Source organism: Thalassophryne amazonica, chromosome 22, assembly GCF_902500255.1.
Source record: "Thalassophryne amazonica chromosome 22, fThaAma1.1, whole genome shotgun sequence".
Lineage (NCBI taxonomy): Eukaryota > Metazoa > Chordata > Actinopteri > Batrachoidiformes > Batrachoididae > Thalassophryne > Thalassophryne amazonica.
The window spans coordinates 22,227,986-22,242,917 of record NC_047124.1 but is presented as its reverse complement, the minus strand read 5'-3'; the positions used below and the strand labels follow the sequence as shown (position 1 = coordinate 22,242,917).

Below are 14,932 nucleotides of genomic sequence, written 5' to 3'. Positions count from 1 at the left end.
TGAAAAGAAACAAAATCAAGACAAACGACGGTATAGCTAATGCAATCTGGAACCTCACCACTACATGACTCTAAATCCTACACACTGCAGCTTTAAAACTGGAAGGTTTGTGATTTGAGTACACCAAAAGTTTATTGGTTTTCTTGTTGTGGCTGATTGGTTAGGTTTAGGAATAAAAAAAAGGGGGGGGGGGGGGGTCAAATCAATACTCTTGATGAGAGGGTCCTGGAAAAATCTCATCATGCTCAAATTCATACAAAAAAAAAACTTATTTGGGATGTTCACCTCAAACTTATCATGCACAAAAAAGTGACTCAGACAGACAGATGGACAGATGCATGGATGGAGTGCAATTATGTTTCCTCTTCTGGGCTTACAACTATGCTGTAAGTCTCGAAACTAAAAGGGCCCATAATGAGGAGAAACTGGCTAAAATTTGGTTAATATTGAAGCATGTGATCACTTTTAAAAAGTAAAGTTGGTTTACAGTAACTATTCCTTATTGCTGTCTGTTGCCTGGATGTGCCTGGACTTGTCACAGGGAATAAACTTGTCATCATATGCACTGCTTGTATTGCAGTTGTACAAAATCATATGAAGTTAAAAATTAGAAAAAAAACAAACAAAAAAAACGATAAGCATCAGTTGTAACAGCCTGCCAAGTTGATTGGCAATAACTGTCAAACTGTCAAACTTACAACTCTGAAATCATTGGAAGTACTTTTTATATCATTTCAAGTTAACAGACCTTTACTTAAAATTATGTGCTGCCAAGTCGACTTTGATATCACCTTTGGGCTGTGCAGATGTCATATTTTATTCACTGAAAAAGCATCAGAAATGCTATTAGTGTGCATGACCTCCAATTTGTGGGGATTTACAAATACCACTCCCATCTTTACGCCAAATATAAAAGCCCGGGTAAATTCTATCATCTTATAAATATGGCAAATACACTCAAGAATTCATGAAGGCCTAATAATGCTATAGGCTGATATTTACATAAAGTGCTTGCGCACTAAGTCAAGATAAACTATTTAAAACCTGGACCACAAATACCTCTACAGTGCATAAAAAGGGAGGGTACGGCGATGAAAGAGGACATTATACTAACAAGTCAGATTACTATACACAATAACTTTATCTTAAAGTAAATACCATCCTTGGTGTTGAAAAAGGGAGGGGGGGGGGCATTATAGAAAGTCACTGGCAATATTTCTGTGGGGACCAAATGCTCCTTATCAGTGTTAGTCGAGCAACTCAAGCCCGCCCGAAGAAAGATGAGTCTTCAAACTCATTCTATTCATGGTCAGACGTGTAATTACCCACGCTCACAGTCTAGACGTAACCGCTTTCACAGTATTTAAGACCCCCTATGCAACGTGCGGACGCCTGCTCCTAGCACCAAGCCCTGCACGTTAAATCTGTGGGCAGATAAATTAGCGAAGAAAGCAATAAAATAGACACAATGAGGGGAACTTTATCCTCCCTGCTGCTAAATGAGATTTCTTTGAAATGCAGATCAGTGGCTCTAGATTAGTGAATTTTAGCTGCTGTCAACATCATAACAAAATACAAATGCGATTGTTCGCTGGCGCCTTATCTCCTTACTTCCATCTGCTGGCTGGTTATTTACTCCCCCCCGATTTACTATGCAGATCTAAATAAGTCGCATCAAAAGCAGGGCTTACTGCACAATGCCTTCTTAAGCTTCTACATCAAGGTATTTGAAAAACCGGTAGTCACATGAAAAGACTGCCCATCAAAGGCACATCTCTAATGAACTCTCCCATATCAGAGGGACTTCTGGGGCCTGACTTTAATGCCGTTTGTGTTGGAAGAGAGAGGCACAACTATAAATCACACCCATGAAGCAATAGCAGAGAAGAGAAACGAGAGTAGCTCACTTATCAGATGATAAAAAGGATAAAAATGGTACTAGATTAGAACAATTTACAATCGATTACGCTGGAGTTGCCTACAGGTTAGTTTAAGCACAATGACAGAAAAGCAATTCAATAAAGTTGGGGTGGGGGGGGGGGGGGGGGGGATAATATTCATGAGATCACCATATTTAATTTGACAATATGGGAATCAATTTTTAAAGTCAGAATCAATATGATTTCTTATAGATGAGGTGGAAAGAGTGTACTACCACTTTCATTCAGCAGAGGGTATGGTGCATTGGAGACCTAATGTGAATATTACCCAAGGTCACCGCCGTCGCAATGGTAATAATAATTTAAAAAAAATATCATGGCGGATGGGAAGAAATTTCCCCAAAGATCAAACTGAGCACAGATGATTGTTTACTTCAAGAAGTGGCAACCAAAGGGTGCAAAAATGAAAGAGAGGTGTCTTAATTTGTATGTTTAATGGTTGACATGTGACAACCATTCATGGACCATGGCGGTAAGCTGGACACGTGCTGTGGCTGAATGTTCCAGCCTAAAACTCAACTCAGCGCAGAAAAATTCACCCAAGATAGCAAGAAGTGTTCGCCTGCCTGATATGCCGTGGTAGACATGATACACCAGTGATGTAGACATCTTTTCAACTTCTGATTTTACACCAAGTGGATACATATTATAGGCTTCTTCAAAAACAAATGCAGTGCGCTTAATGTTCCGCTATACAACTCCTTTGTAGACCAATGCTTTTGTGATTAAATACATAAATTAAAAATAATTAACAAACAGAAGTTGTCAAGCATGATGAATAAAACAAGAAAACAACAAAAGTCCACCAATTTACCCTAGAAGACATCAGATCAAAATCATTTTCCTTCGTGCACATTGTCATATGGTATGCTACAATTGTATAAAATATCACTGAAATTCTCCAATCACTTCAGGAGACGTTGCACTTAAAAGATGACTGGAGAGATGGACATAGTAAGGAAGGAAGGATGGATAAACAGGGTGAATCCTATTCACGTCCCTAAAACAGCACTTTTTTGTTGAAGAGGAGGGGGTAGTATTAAAAAAAACCCTTCCAATGCTAAATCTATCAACTTTTTTGCAGATTTGCACCAACATGTGAAGGCATCTTTTCCAGATGAAGTTCAACATTTTCATCAAGATTTGAAAAACTGATTGTATTGACGTTTGACTAGTATCTTAAAATAAAACCATTGTTCAGATGGTTTAGAGTCGACTTGCTTGTCAACTTTTGTAAAAAAAAGTAGTTGATAACGAATGAAACAAAGACACGGCTGTCAAAAACAACCAAGCAAGCAACACAGCAATCAGAGAATCTTGGACTGTCAAGTCCAAGAGAAAAAGAGAACATCCTGACTGTGTTCTGCCTTCTCAGCATCCGCATCAGGTCTGCAAGCAGCTTCAGTAATCTCTTACAGAGCTTTTGCATTACGCTTCCGCAATAACCTTTAATTTCATGGTGTATTTGTTGCTTTCAGCACACAGGCAGGATTACAACTGACAATCTTCAGACTTATGTGGGGAAAACAAACTGCATGGAGAGATCATGATCTGCACCCACCCACCCACTACCATCAATGCAGCCACCATCCTGCTTTGTAGCGGTGTGTCTGGATCAAGGGGGGACCCCCACCAACAGGCATGCAGTTTTACCAGTGAATTAGCCCTGGAGCAAGAGCAGGCCCAACACTGGCACATGTGGTTAAGAGGCAAAATGCTGCGGGAGAGCACCAGATGAAGAAGGGATGCAGATGGAAGGAGGAGGGGGAGAAAGAGGGCAAGGCATGAATGGGGATCGGTTGAGTGTGTGTGTGTGTGTGTGGGGGGGGGGGGGGGGGGGCGTGTGCCAGACACGCGTGTGCAAGTTTTTGGATACTGGGCATTTCCTTTGTCATTCTCTTCAAGCTACTCTTTACACAGAGCAGAGACGACTAAACCTGCCCACCATCCGACCCCAAAACTGATTTGTACAATTTAAGGATCCCTCCCAGATTGAGCTGTAATGTAAAGGCATCTTACGGCTGAGTCGCTTTGCCAAAGGAACCCGGCATCTCCTACCTCCTCTCACCCTGCCTCAAGCATCTCCCTGCTGTGCAGCATGCCAACTGGGCCCGGTGCCAGTCGCATTTGCAACCACAAGGGGCCCTTGTGTTTTTGCCTTGCTTAATGAAATGACAAAACAACAGATTTGCATACACAGAAACAGGTGTTGTAACAGGTTTGACTCCTCTACACCCAAGCTGTGTAAAAGAGAACCAGGAGGGAAAACTTGGAAGAGGGGGGGAATTATGACCAACAGCTGCCTGGAGGTGTTTAGGCTTTGATGGGCACTCAAGTGTGCACCATCTGCCCTGCTGCTTTCCAGAAGTGACAATCTAAATTAAAAACCCCCTCTCATCAGATATCATAAAAATCAACGATTGTTTTGCTCCATCAGTATGCTGTGACCGTTTCACCTCCTTCTCAGAAAGCAGAGATTCCAGGCCTACAGCCGTGATCCAGGGAAAAATCCAGAAAGCTGCACAGTAGGTTGTAATTACTGTCCAACCGATCCCCCTGCCTTCAGACCAGAGCACTGTGTCATCCTGTACATTATCCAAACCCATCCTGTCCACATCACAGTGGAGAAAACCCGAGCAGAGCCAATGTGGAGAAAACACAGTCATTGTTTATAGTATAATTAGGGACTGTCATTCGGCAGCACAAACGGGGTATAAAGAGATATATTACGCTATCGTTACTAGATTACTGCTATTATCTTTTATGCAAATTTACATTTGCCATGCCAGAAACACAAACTGTAGTGGAAAGTGTGGCTGTGAGACAAACCAAACTTAAAACTAGAAATCTGTCACCAACGCTAGAAAATAAACCCCCCCACCGTCACCACTGCTCTGCCATACTTGTTGCTTGCATGTATTATATACACCAGAAATAATGAAGAAGTCTCTCTCTATGTTAAAGACTCCAACAATTGTTGTTATACAATGTTTATACATTAAATGGACAAATATGTTGAGTTGAAAAAAGTCTGGTAATCTCCAACAAGAATTATTTTCTAACACACACATCTTCATATACGGTGCATCTGGAAAGTATTCACAGCGCTTCGCTTTTTCCACATTTTGTTATGTTACAGCCTTATTCCAAAATAGAGTGGATTTATTTTTTCCCCTCAAACTTCTACTCACAACACCCCGTAATGACAACATGAAAGTTTTATTTAAAGTTTTCCAAATTTATAAAAAAAAAAAAAAGAAAAGAAATCATATGTACATAAGTATTCACGCCCTTTTGCTCAATACTTTGTTGATGCACCTTTGGCAGCAATTTCAGCCTCAAGCCTTCTTGAATATGATGCCACAAACTTGGTGCACCTATCTTTGGGCCATTCCTCTTTGCAGCACCTCTCAAGCTCCATCAGGTTGGATGTTGAGCGTCGGTGCACAGGCATTTTCAGATCTCTCCAGAGATGTTCAATCATATTCACGTCTGTGCTCTGGCTGGGCCACTCAAGGACATTCACAGAGTCATCCTGAAGTCACTCCTTTGATATCTTGGCTGTGTGTTTAGGGTCATTGTTCTGTTGAAAGATGACTGTCCTAGTCTGAGGTCAAACGTGCTTTGGAGTAGGTTTTCATCCAGGATGTCTCTGTACACTGCTGCATTCATCCTTCCCTCAATCCTGACTAGTCTCCCAGTTCCTACTGCTGAAAAACATCCCCACAGCATGATACTACCACCACCATGCTTCACTGTAGGGATGATGCCTGGTTTCCTCCAAACATGATGCCTGGCATTCACCCCAAAGAGTTCAGTCTTTGTCTCATCAGACCGGATAACCTGAAGTACGAGGTCTATTAGATAATAAACCGACCCTTTTTTTTTTTTTTTTTAACTATATGGATTTGAATGACATGCGATTACACCAATCATGCTTGAACCCTCGTGCGCATGCGTGGGTTTTTTCACGCGTGTCGGTGACGTCATTTCCCTGTGGGCAGGCCTTGAGTGAGATGTGGTCCCGCCCTCTCGGCTGAATTCCTTTGTTTCACACGCTGCTCGAGACGGCGCGCGTTGCTTTATCAAAAATTTTTCTGGACCTGTGAGGAATATCCGAGTGGACACTATTCGAGAAATTAAGATGGTTTTCTGTGAAAAGTTTAACGGCTGATGAGAGATTATGGGGTGTTTCTGTCGGTGTAAGGACTTCCCACGGAGCGGGACGTCCTGCAGCGCTTCCAGGCGCTGTCGTCGGCCTGTTTCGAGCTGAAATCATCCTAATTTAAGGCTTAATTCACCCAGGACATCGTGAGAGAACAGAGAAGATTCAGAAGAGGCCGGCATGAGGAATTTATGCGGACATTCCACTGTTTAAGGACATTTTTTTAATGAAAGACGTGCGCGCAAATTCGCCGAGTCGTTTCCGTGACGACTCGGCAAATCTGTGTGCGCCGCGACAGGAAAACACCTCCGTGTTGAAAACCATTTGTAGAATTCAGGCGGCTTTTAATGGCTTTCAACAAGTGAGTAACTGAGAAATTGTTTAACAGCTTGGGCATGTTCCAACTTGCCCGTTAAGATTTCCAACGGGGGTGTTTTTCCTGCCGCGACCCCCCCGCGGTCGGGTCCAGCCCGACATGCGACTCTGCCCGCACGTTCTTTCATTACAAAATGACCGTTAACAATGGAATGTCCGAATAAACTCCTCAGGCCGACTTCTTCTGAAAGTTCTCTGTTCTCTGACGACTTACTGGGTCAACAGAGCCTGAAATGTGGAAGTTTTCAACTTGAAACGGCGAGACGCTGCCGCCTCGAACCGCAGATCACCATCAGGCGCCGTGGACCGTCTTTAAAGCGACAGTTACCAACCAAAATCTCTCATCAGCCGTTAAAATTTTTACCGAAAACCAGCTGAATTTATTGAATGGTGTCCACTCAGTTGTGCCTTACAGTTTTGAAAAAATTTTGATCAAACAAAGCAACAGTCTCTGAGCCATTCCTAAACAATGAAAAAAATCGACGAGCGGGTGGGCGACTCCTCACTCAAAGACTGCCCACAGGCGAATGACGTAACCGACAGGCGTGAAAAAACTCTCGCATGCCCACGAGGGTTCAAGCATGTCTGATGTAATCACACGTGATTCAAATCCATATGGTTTTTGAAAAAAATAATAAGGTCGGATACTTTTCTAATAGACCTCGTACTCTTCAGGCACCTTTTGGCAAACTCCAGGTGGGCTGCCATGTGCCTTTTACTAATGAGTGGCTTCCGTCTGGCCACTCTATCATACAGGCCTGATTGGTGGATTACTGCAGAGATGGTTGTCCTTCTGGAATGTTCTCCTCTCTTCACAGAGGAATGCTGGAGCTCTGGCAGAGTGACCACTGGGTTCTTGATCACCTCCGTGATTACGGTTGCTCTCCCCGATTGCTCAGTTGACACAGCCAGCTCTAGGAAGAGTCCTGGCTGATGTGAACTTCTTCCATTTACAGATGACGGAGCCCACTGTGCTTACTGGGACCTTCAAAGCAGCAGAAATGTTTCTGTACCCTTCCCCAAATTTGTGTCTTGGAGGTCTACAGACAATTCCTTTGAATTCATGCTTGGTTTGTGCTCTGACATGCACTGTCAACTGTGGGGCCTCATATGTAGACAGGTGTGCGCCTTTTCAGATCATGTCTAATCAGCTGAATGTACCCCAGGTGGACTCCAATTAAGCTGTAGAAACATCTCAATGATGATCAGTGGAAACAGGATGCACCTGAGCTCAATTCTGATCTTCATGGCAAAGGCCGTGAATACTTATGTAGATGTGATTTTGTAGTTATTTTTATTTTTAATAAATTTGCAAAATCTAAAAAAAAAATCACATCGTCATTATGGGGTATTGAGTGTAGAATTGAGGGAAAAAAAATTTAATAACAAAATGTGGAAAAGGTGTGAATACCTTCTGGATGCACCGCAGCATGCTGCTATTAGGGCTGCAAATAATTATTTTCTCCATTGTTAAGTCCATAAGATGTCAAAAAAGACCAAAAATGTCTATCCTAAGATCTCAAAATCCAGAGTCTAAGCTGATGCCTCCAAATATCTTGTTTTACTCATTTTACTACCAGACAGGAGAAAAGATACAAGTGAAATAAACCCGAAAATATTCACATTTAAGAAAGTGAAATCGGATAATTTGGATATTTTTTTAAATGACTCAAAATGTTTGATTGATTTCCAAAATAGTGATTGAGTAATTTAATAACTGAGCAATAATCAATTAATTGTTGCAGCTCCAGCTAACATTGTGTGAGCATTTGCTGAAATCCACCATCTAGTTTAGGAGAAGTGGTGCTTAATGTCAACACAGATGCGTCAAAAGTCTAATTATGTCTCCTTCAAGATGTCAGAGAAAAATTATTTTCTCTTCATGCATATCTTGATATGGTGCGCTCCTACTGTGTGAAGCTTCTTTGAAAGCCACCAACTGCTGTAGGAGGAGTTGTACTTAAAAGGCTCATGAACAGATGGATAGCTTGGATGTCTTCAGTCTAGTGTTGTCCATAAATACAGTCGCACTTGTGCAGAATCAACAATAAATATCAACGTAACATATAATACCCATGGGTACTGGTGTAAGATTGAAAATGGACCCCCGTAGAATGTTCCGTTGCAGAATATGGACCCCAGGTTCCTTTTCAAGGGGGTCCATATTCCATATGACACCGGCTTGAAACAGTCTACATGATACTCCTGGTTGATTCTGATATACCAAAATAAATAAATAAAACCTTGCATTTGCAGGGATTATAATTACTGCAGCTCTCAAAATGTCATGTCTCTGCATTTTGACTGTTACGTCCTGACCCAAAGGGCTAACTAAACTGGAAAACATTGCTTTTGTCCTTTCCTAACTGACACGGTTACTGTCCAACACTCCACTGCCCACCAACACACACGCCACTATACATCCCAACCCCCCACTTCCATTTTTCCTCCTGTGTTTATTTAGACGAGCGTGACAGAAGGAACAAACCTGAGACGGTCGTGACCCTCCCCGAGTGGTACAACTTGGTCTGGAGCTACACCGGCAGACGGCAGCACATATGCCCTCAGCCCCGAGCTGGATGCTCTTTCTGCAGCCTAATGTGCCTGTCAAAAACCCTTACTGTCACAAATGCCCCGTGTTTTTCCCCCCACTCCTCTCACATGTTTGAAATAAATAGCTTTTCCTTTTTATCTGCCTCTTTTGAATCAAAAAAAGTAAAGGTTCTTCTATATGTGATGCATGGAGGCGGTAAAGGAACCTTCAGCTCAGCTCCATTAGCAGAGCAGAGTACAAAATGAAAGTCACTAACAGATCATAAAGAACCATGTGGGTGAAAATAATTATTTAAAATGCAGGTGCATTTTACTGTGTAAGAGTATACACTTTAATTTGCAATAAAGACCAACTTTTAGTGTGTTTTTCTGTCAAGTGAAATATGTGTTGGATCATAAATTATCGTATAGTGATTTCTTCAGGAAGAGCAACCACGCATACCTTACGTAAAAAAAAAAAAAAGACAGCGATCACTGTTAGCGTCGGTTGATGTCTCACATGAGGTTTGTCTGTTTACAAGTGTCAGACTGACGCTTGAATGCAGCGACCTTGCCTTTTACCATGAGCGACCCTCTCTCTTTAATTCAGGGTGAGACCCAAAACCAACACTTTTTTTTTTTTTCACGCCAGGACACTGCCCGTGCACCATATTTATTTGAGCGTGACGAATAAAAGCTGCGATGCCTTCACACCACACTGACCACAGAGTAAACATGCAATTGTTAACTGTGTGAGGAAGAAATAGGAAAAAGCTCAGGGCAGAAAGGCACGCACACACACACACACGCACACACACACAGAAAAATCTATGCAAGGTTTGAGGCTGCCGATGTTGTACACTCGGCGTTAGCTTCTGGCATCCTAAAGCACCAGCTCAAGGTGCACCCAACATGACAAGGTCACGGTCAAAACTACGATGCCAGGAGGTGAACTACAAACCTAATTCATATTTTTAAAAAGTACAAAGTGTTTCGCGGAGCTTTAAAGAATTATTATGTGTACAACAACCAATTTAATGTGTTCCTTTTTCCACTCAATAATGAGACATGCTGTGAGCTTGTACGCACAAGCCAAAACTTACACTTTTTCACCTGCAACAGTTTGGTCATTTGTTTGTAGCCTTACAATTCCTGGACGTTAGCAGGCACAGTGACGTAAGACATAATATTTGGGCTTTTTTTTTTTCTGGATGTTTTCACATCTGGCTGTTCTGGCTTTTTGCTAAATATATACAGTGTATCCACACACTCTTGTTTTTACATGATCAAACACATACAGAGTGGATATAGAAAGTCATCATCCCCTTTGACACATTTTAATGTTTTCATGCCATTTAGGAAAGGGTAAAAAAGAAAGAATTCCAGTTTCTCTGTTTTAAAATTTCAGAAATTATCCCCTTTAAACTCACACCAAAAGCATATTTCAACACTGCGATATAAATTAAATTCAAATGTCGGTACAGTTTAGTATAACACATTCAAGGCATCACCTTTACAGCAGGTTTTCTTTGGAGAAGTCAGGGGATGAATATATGAACATTTCCAAGTCACTGAGGGAAGCCACCAAGACACATGGCAACTCATCTCACAATGTTGACAAAAAGAAAGAGAAAACAAATCCTGGATTTGTATTTAGACCAAAATTTCCATCCTCACTCTAAACCTAAAAATTATTGTTCTTAATATCAATTCAAAATTTGAAGACTGTTAAGCACGGGCTCTCAAATGGTCCTGGAAACAACAATTAAACAAAGCAGTTGTCAAAAACTGAAGACTAGTGAGGGAAGCCACCAAGACATACATGACATGTCTGGTTGTGACTTAAGAGATTGCACAGCACAACCTTTGTCTGTTGTATCTGCAGTCATAGCCTCATGGTTTAGTGGAACAGAGAAGGATTTTAATACAGGAAAACAGATAAGATGTAGGCTCTGGTTTCCTATGTGTCATCTGGAGCGCTTTAGCTGAAATTTCACATCATCATTTTAAGAAAATCCCCCTCTGCTCCACACTATCATGAGGCTGTAACTGGCGATGCAAGAGACAAACGTTATCCTGTGCACAGATTCTCCACTCACAGCCACATAGAATTATCAAGGGTGTGATGGAGGCTTCCCTCAGTTGTTTCCTTCTGGCACGGTCTCTCTGTTTTTGAGAAGTGCCCACTACAGATAGATTTACCATGCAATACCATACTGTTTTTATTTCTTATTGACGGATGTGAATGAAGTCCACGACACATTCACTGACTTGGAAATGTTCATACAAGCATCTCCTGACATGTCCAAAGAAAACTGCTTGTGCAAATGGCTCTCATCACCTATGCCAGCCATTATTTTGGCTTTGATATTTTTATTTAATTTATAACATGTAATTTGAAATGTTTTTTTAATGGCATAAAGAAATTAAAAGGTGTGAAAGTCCTAAGGTATGTTGACTTTCTATATGCACTGTTAGATGGATGTAATGTGATCAGAAACCAAGATGGAACAAAAGCCTGGTGTGAAAAGTCCAGTTCGAGACCCTAACTCTCCTCAGATAGCTCCCCGCTGTGTGGGCAGTCTGCAATCTCTTTCCTAATCCTTATACCCTGACCCCGCCCTGCACAGCGTTCTCCAGCCAGAATCACAACGCTTCTCAACGGCAACGTCCAGTCCATCTTAAAAAAAGGGACCCAGAGCGGAACTAAACAAGTCGGAGCTGTCTCAGGACTCCCAGGAATGGGGTCGGCACTAAACCTCATTACTGTGATGTGGATAATTACAATGCAAAAAGGTGGCCTCTTGAGCGTGTAATACACTCTTTTATCTTCAGAAGTCAATCTCTCTGAGGCTGACAGCTTGCAGCGTACGATCCTGTAAATAAATTCTTTTGCTCGGCACAAAAGTGCCATTAAAGGCCAAAACTGTCAACACGAATTCCATTCTTACTTGGAGGGAAGAGGGGCTGATGTTACCAGAGAGAGAGAGGAGACAAAAAAAAAAAAAATGTTTGACCACTTAAATTGCATGTGGGTTGTCATGGAAACATTTCCATGAAGTTAACATGGATAATGCATGAATATTCGCCATTTAATTGCCTTCATGATCTAAATCAAGTTTCAGGAAAAATAAACTGTGTATGTCGGGTGGATGTGTTCACTCAGTCATTCTGAAAAGTGAAAGCCTTTGCACAACACACTGATATTTTCTTGACCCCACCAAAATGCAACAACACCTCAAGGTTTGAATGAAACAATCTGCTTCATAACAGAGTGTTGGGGGATGCGTGACAGTGAAATTGAAAAACTAATCCAAAAAGTGAGAAAGTATTTTGTCAAGGAAGTAGCCCGACTCAAAAACAGAACTGACGGAATCCTTTGTGCATAAACCAAAACAAAACAAAACGAAAAAAAAAAAAAAACACACCTGGAAGTCATCTGCACGTCAGTCGTGACAGTTTTCGCGCTGACAGCCAATGCAGGCAAATTGCTGTCACACTAAATTGCAAAAACAATTTCTACTCCAGTTCAGCTGGAATAACAACATCTAAAGATAGAAATATGCATCAGCGGGTGTCCACCCAAGTTGAAAAGCCGATCTTAATTTTGATAAATGATTGAAACATATGACAGGGTATACACATTAATCCTGTGGAGGACATCATTTTCCTATTCCCGTGATGTAGAGCACAAAACGCCGGATGATAAATGCAGCAATCAAAAAATGGATGCGGAGTAGGGAGAGTCGGGGTATTAAGTGCACCGCTCCCAACAACAGTGGGAGACTAATGGCAAATTTCTATCCAGCTCGCACAATGCCTTTGGAAAAAAATGTATCCATTTCTACAAGCGTGACCCCATTTAACGCCACCCCCAACAAGTAATAAAGCATTTTTTTTAAATGTCTCAAGAAATGATTACAGCTGCTCTTTAACAAAGGGGCTAACTGTGCAAAGTGGCTGACATATTCACAAGGGGCATCTACTGCAGCCCGGCCTTTGATGGGTGACAGCTGGTGAGTGAGGGGGGGAACCAGCCCACACCTGCATAACTGAGGAGGGAACACCTGTGCACCCCGCGGCTTGATCAATGAAGATCCAGGACAGCTAAATGTAGGGGTGAAAGCTGATACGAGGACGGGCCGGGGGAGTTTACAAACTCCTACCCTGATACAATCACCCACAAAAAGTCTGTGTATACATGTTTATATCTCAACAAAAAGTTAACACCTCAATTTGGGCCAAAATAATTGCAAGGGAATTCGCAATGCACATTTACCGTTTCATATAATTTAACTTTTGCTGTGGTCATCATCAACACTAATAGGCTACCACCATCACTGTATGTTTCTGGACAACTGAAAATTTTGAATATAAACATAAATAAATATATTTTAAAAATGGATTGAGTAGGCAAGCAAGCAAGCAAGCAAACACAGTAAGGCATTGTTGACTCCTGATAATCAACCATATTGATAATGCAGCTATTGATCAAGCTGATGAAACAGTCTTCCTTGGAAATTGTGACATTAGCAATGACAAGGGTAAAAGGGTGTCAAATTAAATACGCCACAAATGATAACGCTTGTTATAGCCAATTAAATTTAAAAAATAATTTTTAAGCAGTAGCCACAATTTTTAATATTAGACTAATATTGGACTTTTTGCTAATTCACGAGGACAAGACTGGGAAAAATGTTTTATTATGCTTTCATGTGCTATCCTTGATAATTGTATATATGCATTAAATTGTATATTGTGTATACAGCTAAATTAAGTCAGTGACAGCAGGTTAGAATACTATTCACAACTGAATGCAATGACGTAAAAAGCAATTGAATAACTTTTTAAAATGTTGCATGAACAGCTTTTAAATTAATTTTGCAATTAAATAAAATTAAATAAGTCTTATTTTGTAAAACCTCGCTTATTAACTGAAAACGGAAATAATAAATAAGCTTCTTAGAAATGATGTGCGCGTACAGGCGACTAGGAGCAGTGTTGCCTGAAAAGTACTGACAGGTTAAAAGCAAAACAACTGCACTTGTTTAACCTGTAAACAACAACACATGCGGAAGTCAAGTTTGAGTCACTAACTTGTGTCCGGCGGAAGCGCACTGGTGGACAGAGGGGGAGAAAAAAAAAAGGCACAGTCCGGAAAGGAATAAAGCACTTTTGGCAGAAAAACTTACATACGCTTTAAAAAAAAGAAAAAAAAAGGAAAAAAAAAAGCAAGTATATTTCCCTCACGGTGAAGTCGCCGATATGTGTGAGTCGCGGAAAGAATCACACGTGACTGCCGAAGTCCCATAACGCAGAGGAAAAACGAACACAGAGTAATAATGATTAAAAGAAGAGAGTGAGAGAACTCCAAAAATATTACTCGCTGGACACCGCTGGCGGAGAGGGCGCGCGCGCTCTCTCCTGCAGTCTCGTGTTGTTGCTAAAAAGTAACAGAGAGGAGCAAAAAAAAAAAAGACGAGAACGCCGAGTCCTGTTTGAATGACGCGCAATGCAGAGGGAGAAGCGGCTTGTTTTTAACACACATCAAGCCGTATCCCGGAAAGCAAGTGTATTTGGGACTAGAACTCCCCCGGGGGGAGGCACTTGCTTGTGCCGCGCGGAGGTGTGTTGTTTATTTTTGGGCGTACTGCGACCCCCGTGTGACGTCAGGGCCACCTGCTCCGTAAACAAAAAGTATGTTTTTTTTTCCCCTTTAAGAAGTGTATTCAGTTTGTAATTTACGTTCTTAGATTATTATTACAAATATTTAGGATAGAGCGTGCCATGTTTTGTTGTAGCAGTTACGTAAACGCACCGTGCGTGCCACTAGGCTGCACGAGCGTCACTGAATAAACAAGAAATATATAAACAAAACAAAAATGAAAAAATAAATAAATCTAGTTTCATGTTTTCGTAA

General features: G+C 41.3%; 1 protein-coding gene across 5 annotated transcripts in view; it reads right to left on the bottom strand.

Moving 5' to 3' along the window:
* foxp2 (forkhead box P2) overlaps window positions 1-14,932 on the bottom strand; it is a 223,351-nt gene that overhangs the window by 176,753 nt on the left and 31,666 nt on the right. The window contains exon 1 of one of the 5 annotated variants that reach the window (XM_034163718.1): window positions 14,066-14,164. The exons of 3 other annotated variants lie outside the window; for them this stretch is intronic. In XM_034163718.1, the coding sequence (XP_034019609.1) occupies window positions 14,066-14,083 (18 nt within the window). In that variant the 5' untranslated portion in view covers window positions 14,084-14,164. Of the gene's footprint in view, window positions 1-14,065; window positions 14,165-14,932 lie in introns of those variants that run through there. One more of the 5 variants, XM_034163712.1, reaches the window with a different exon arrangement.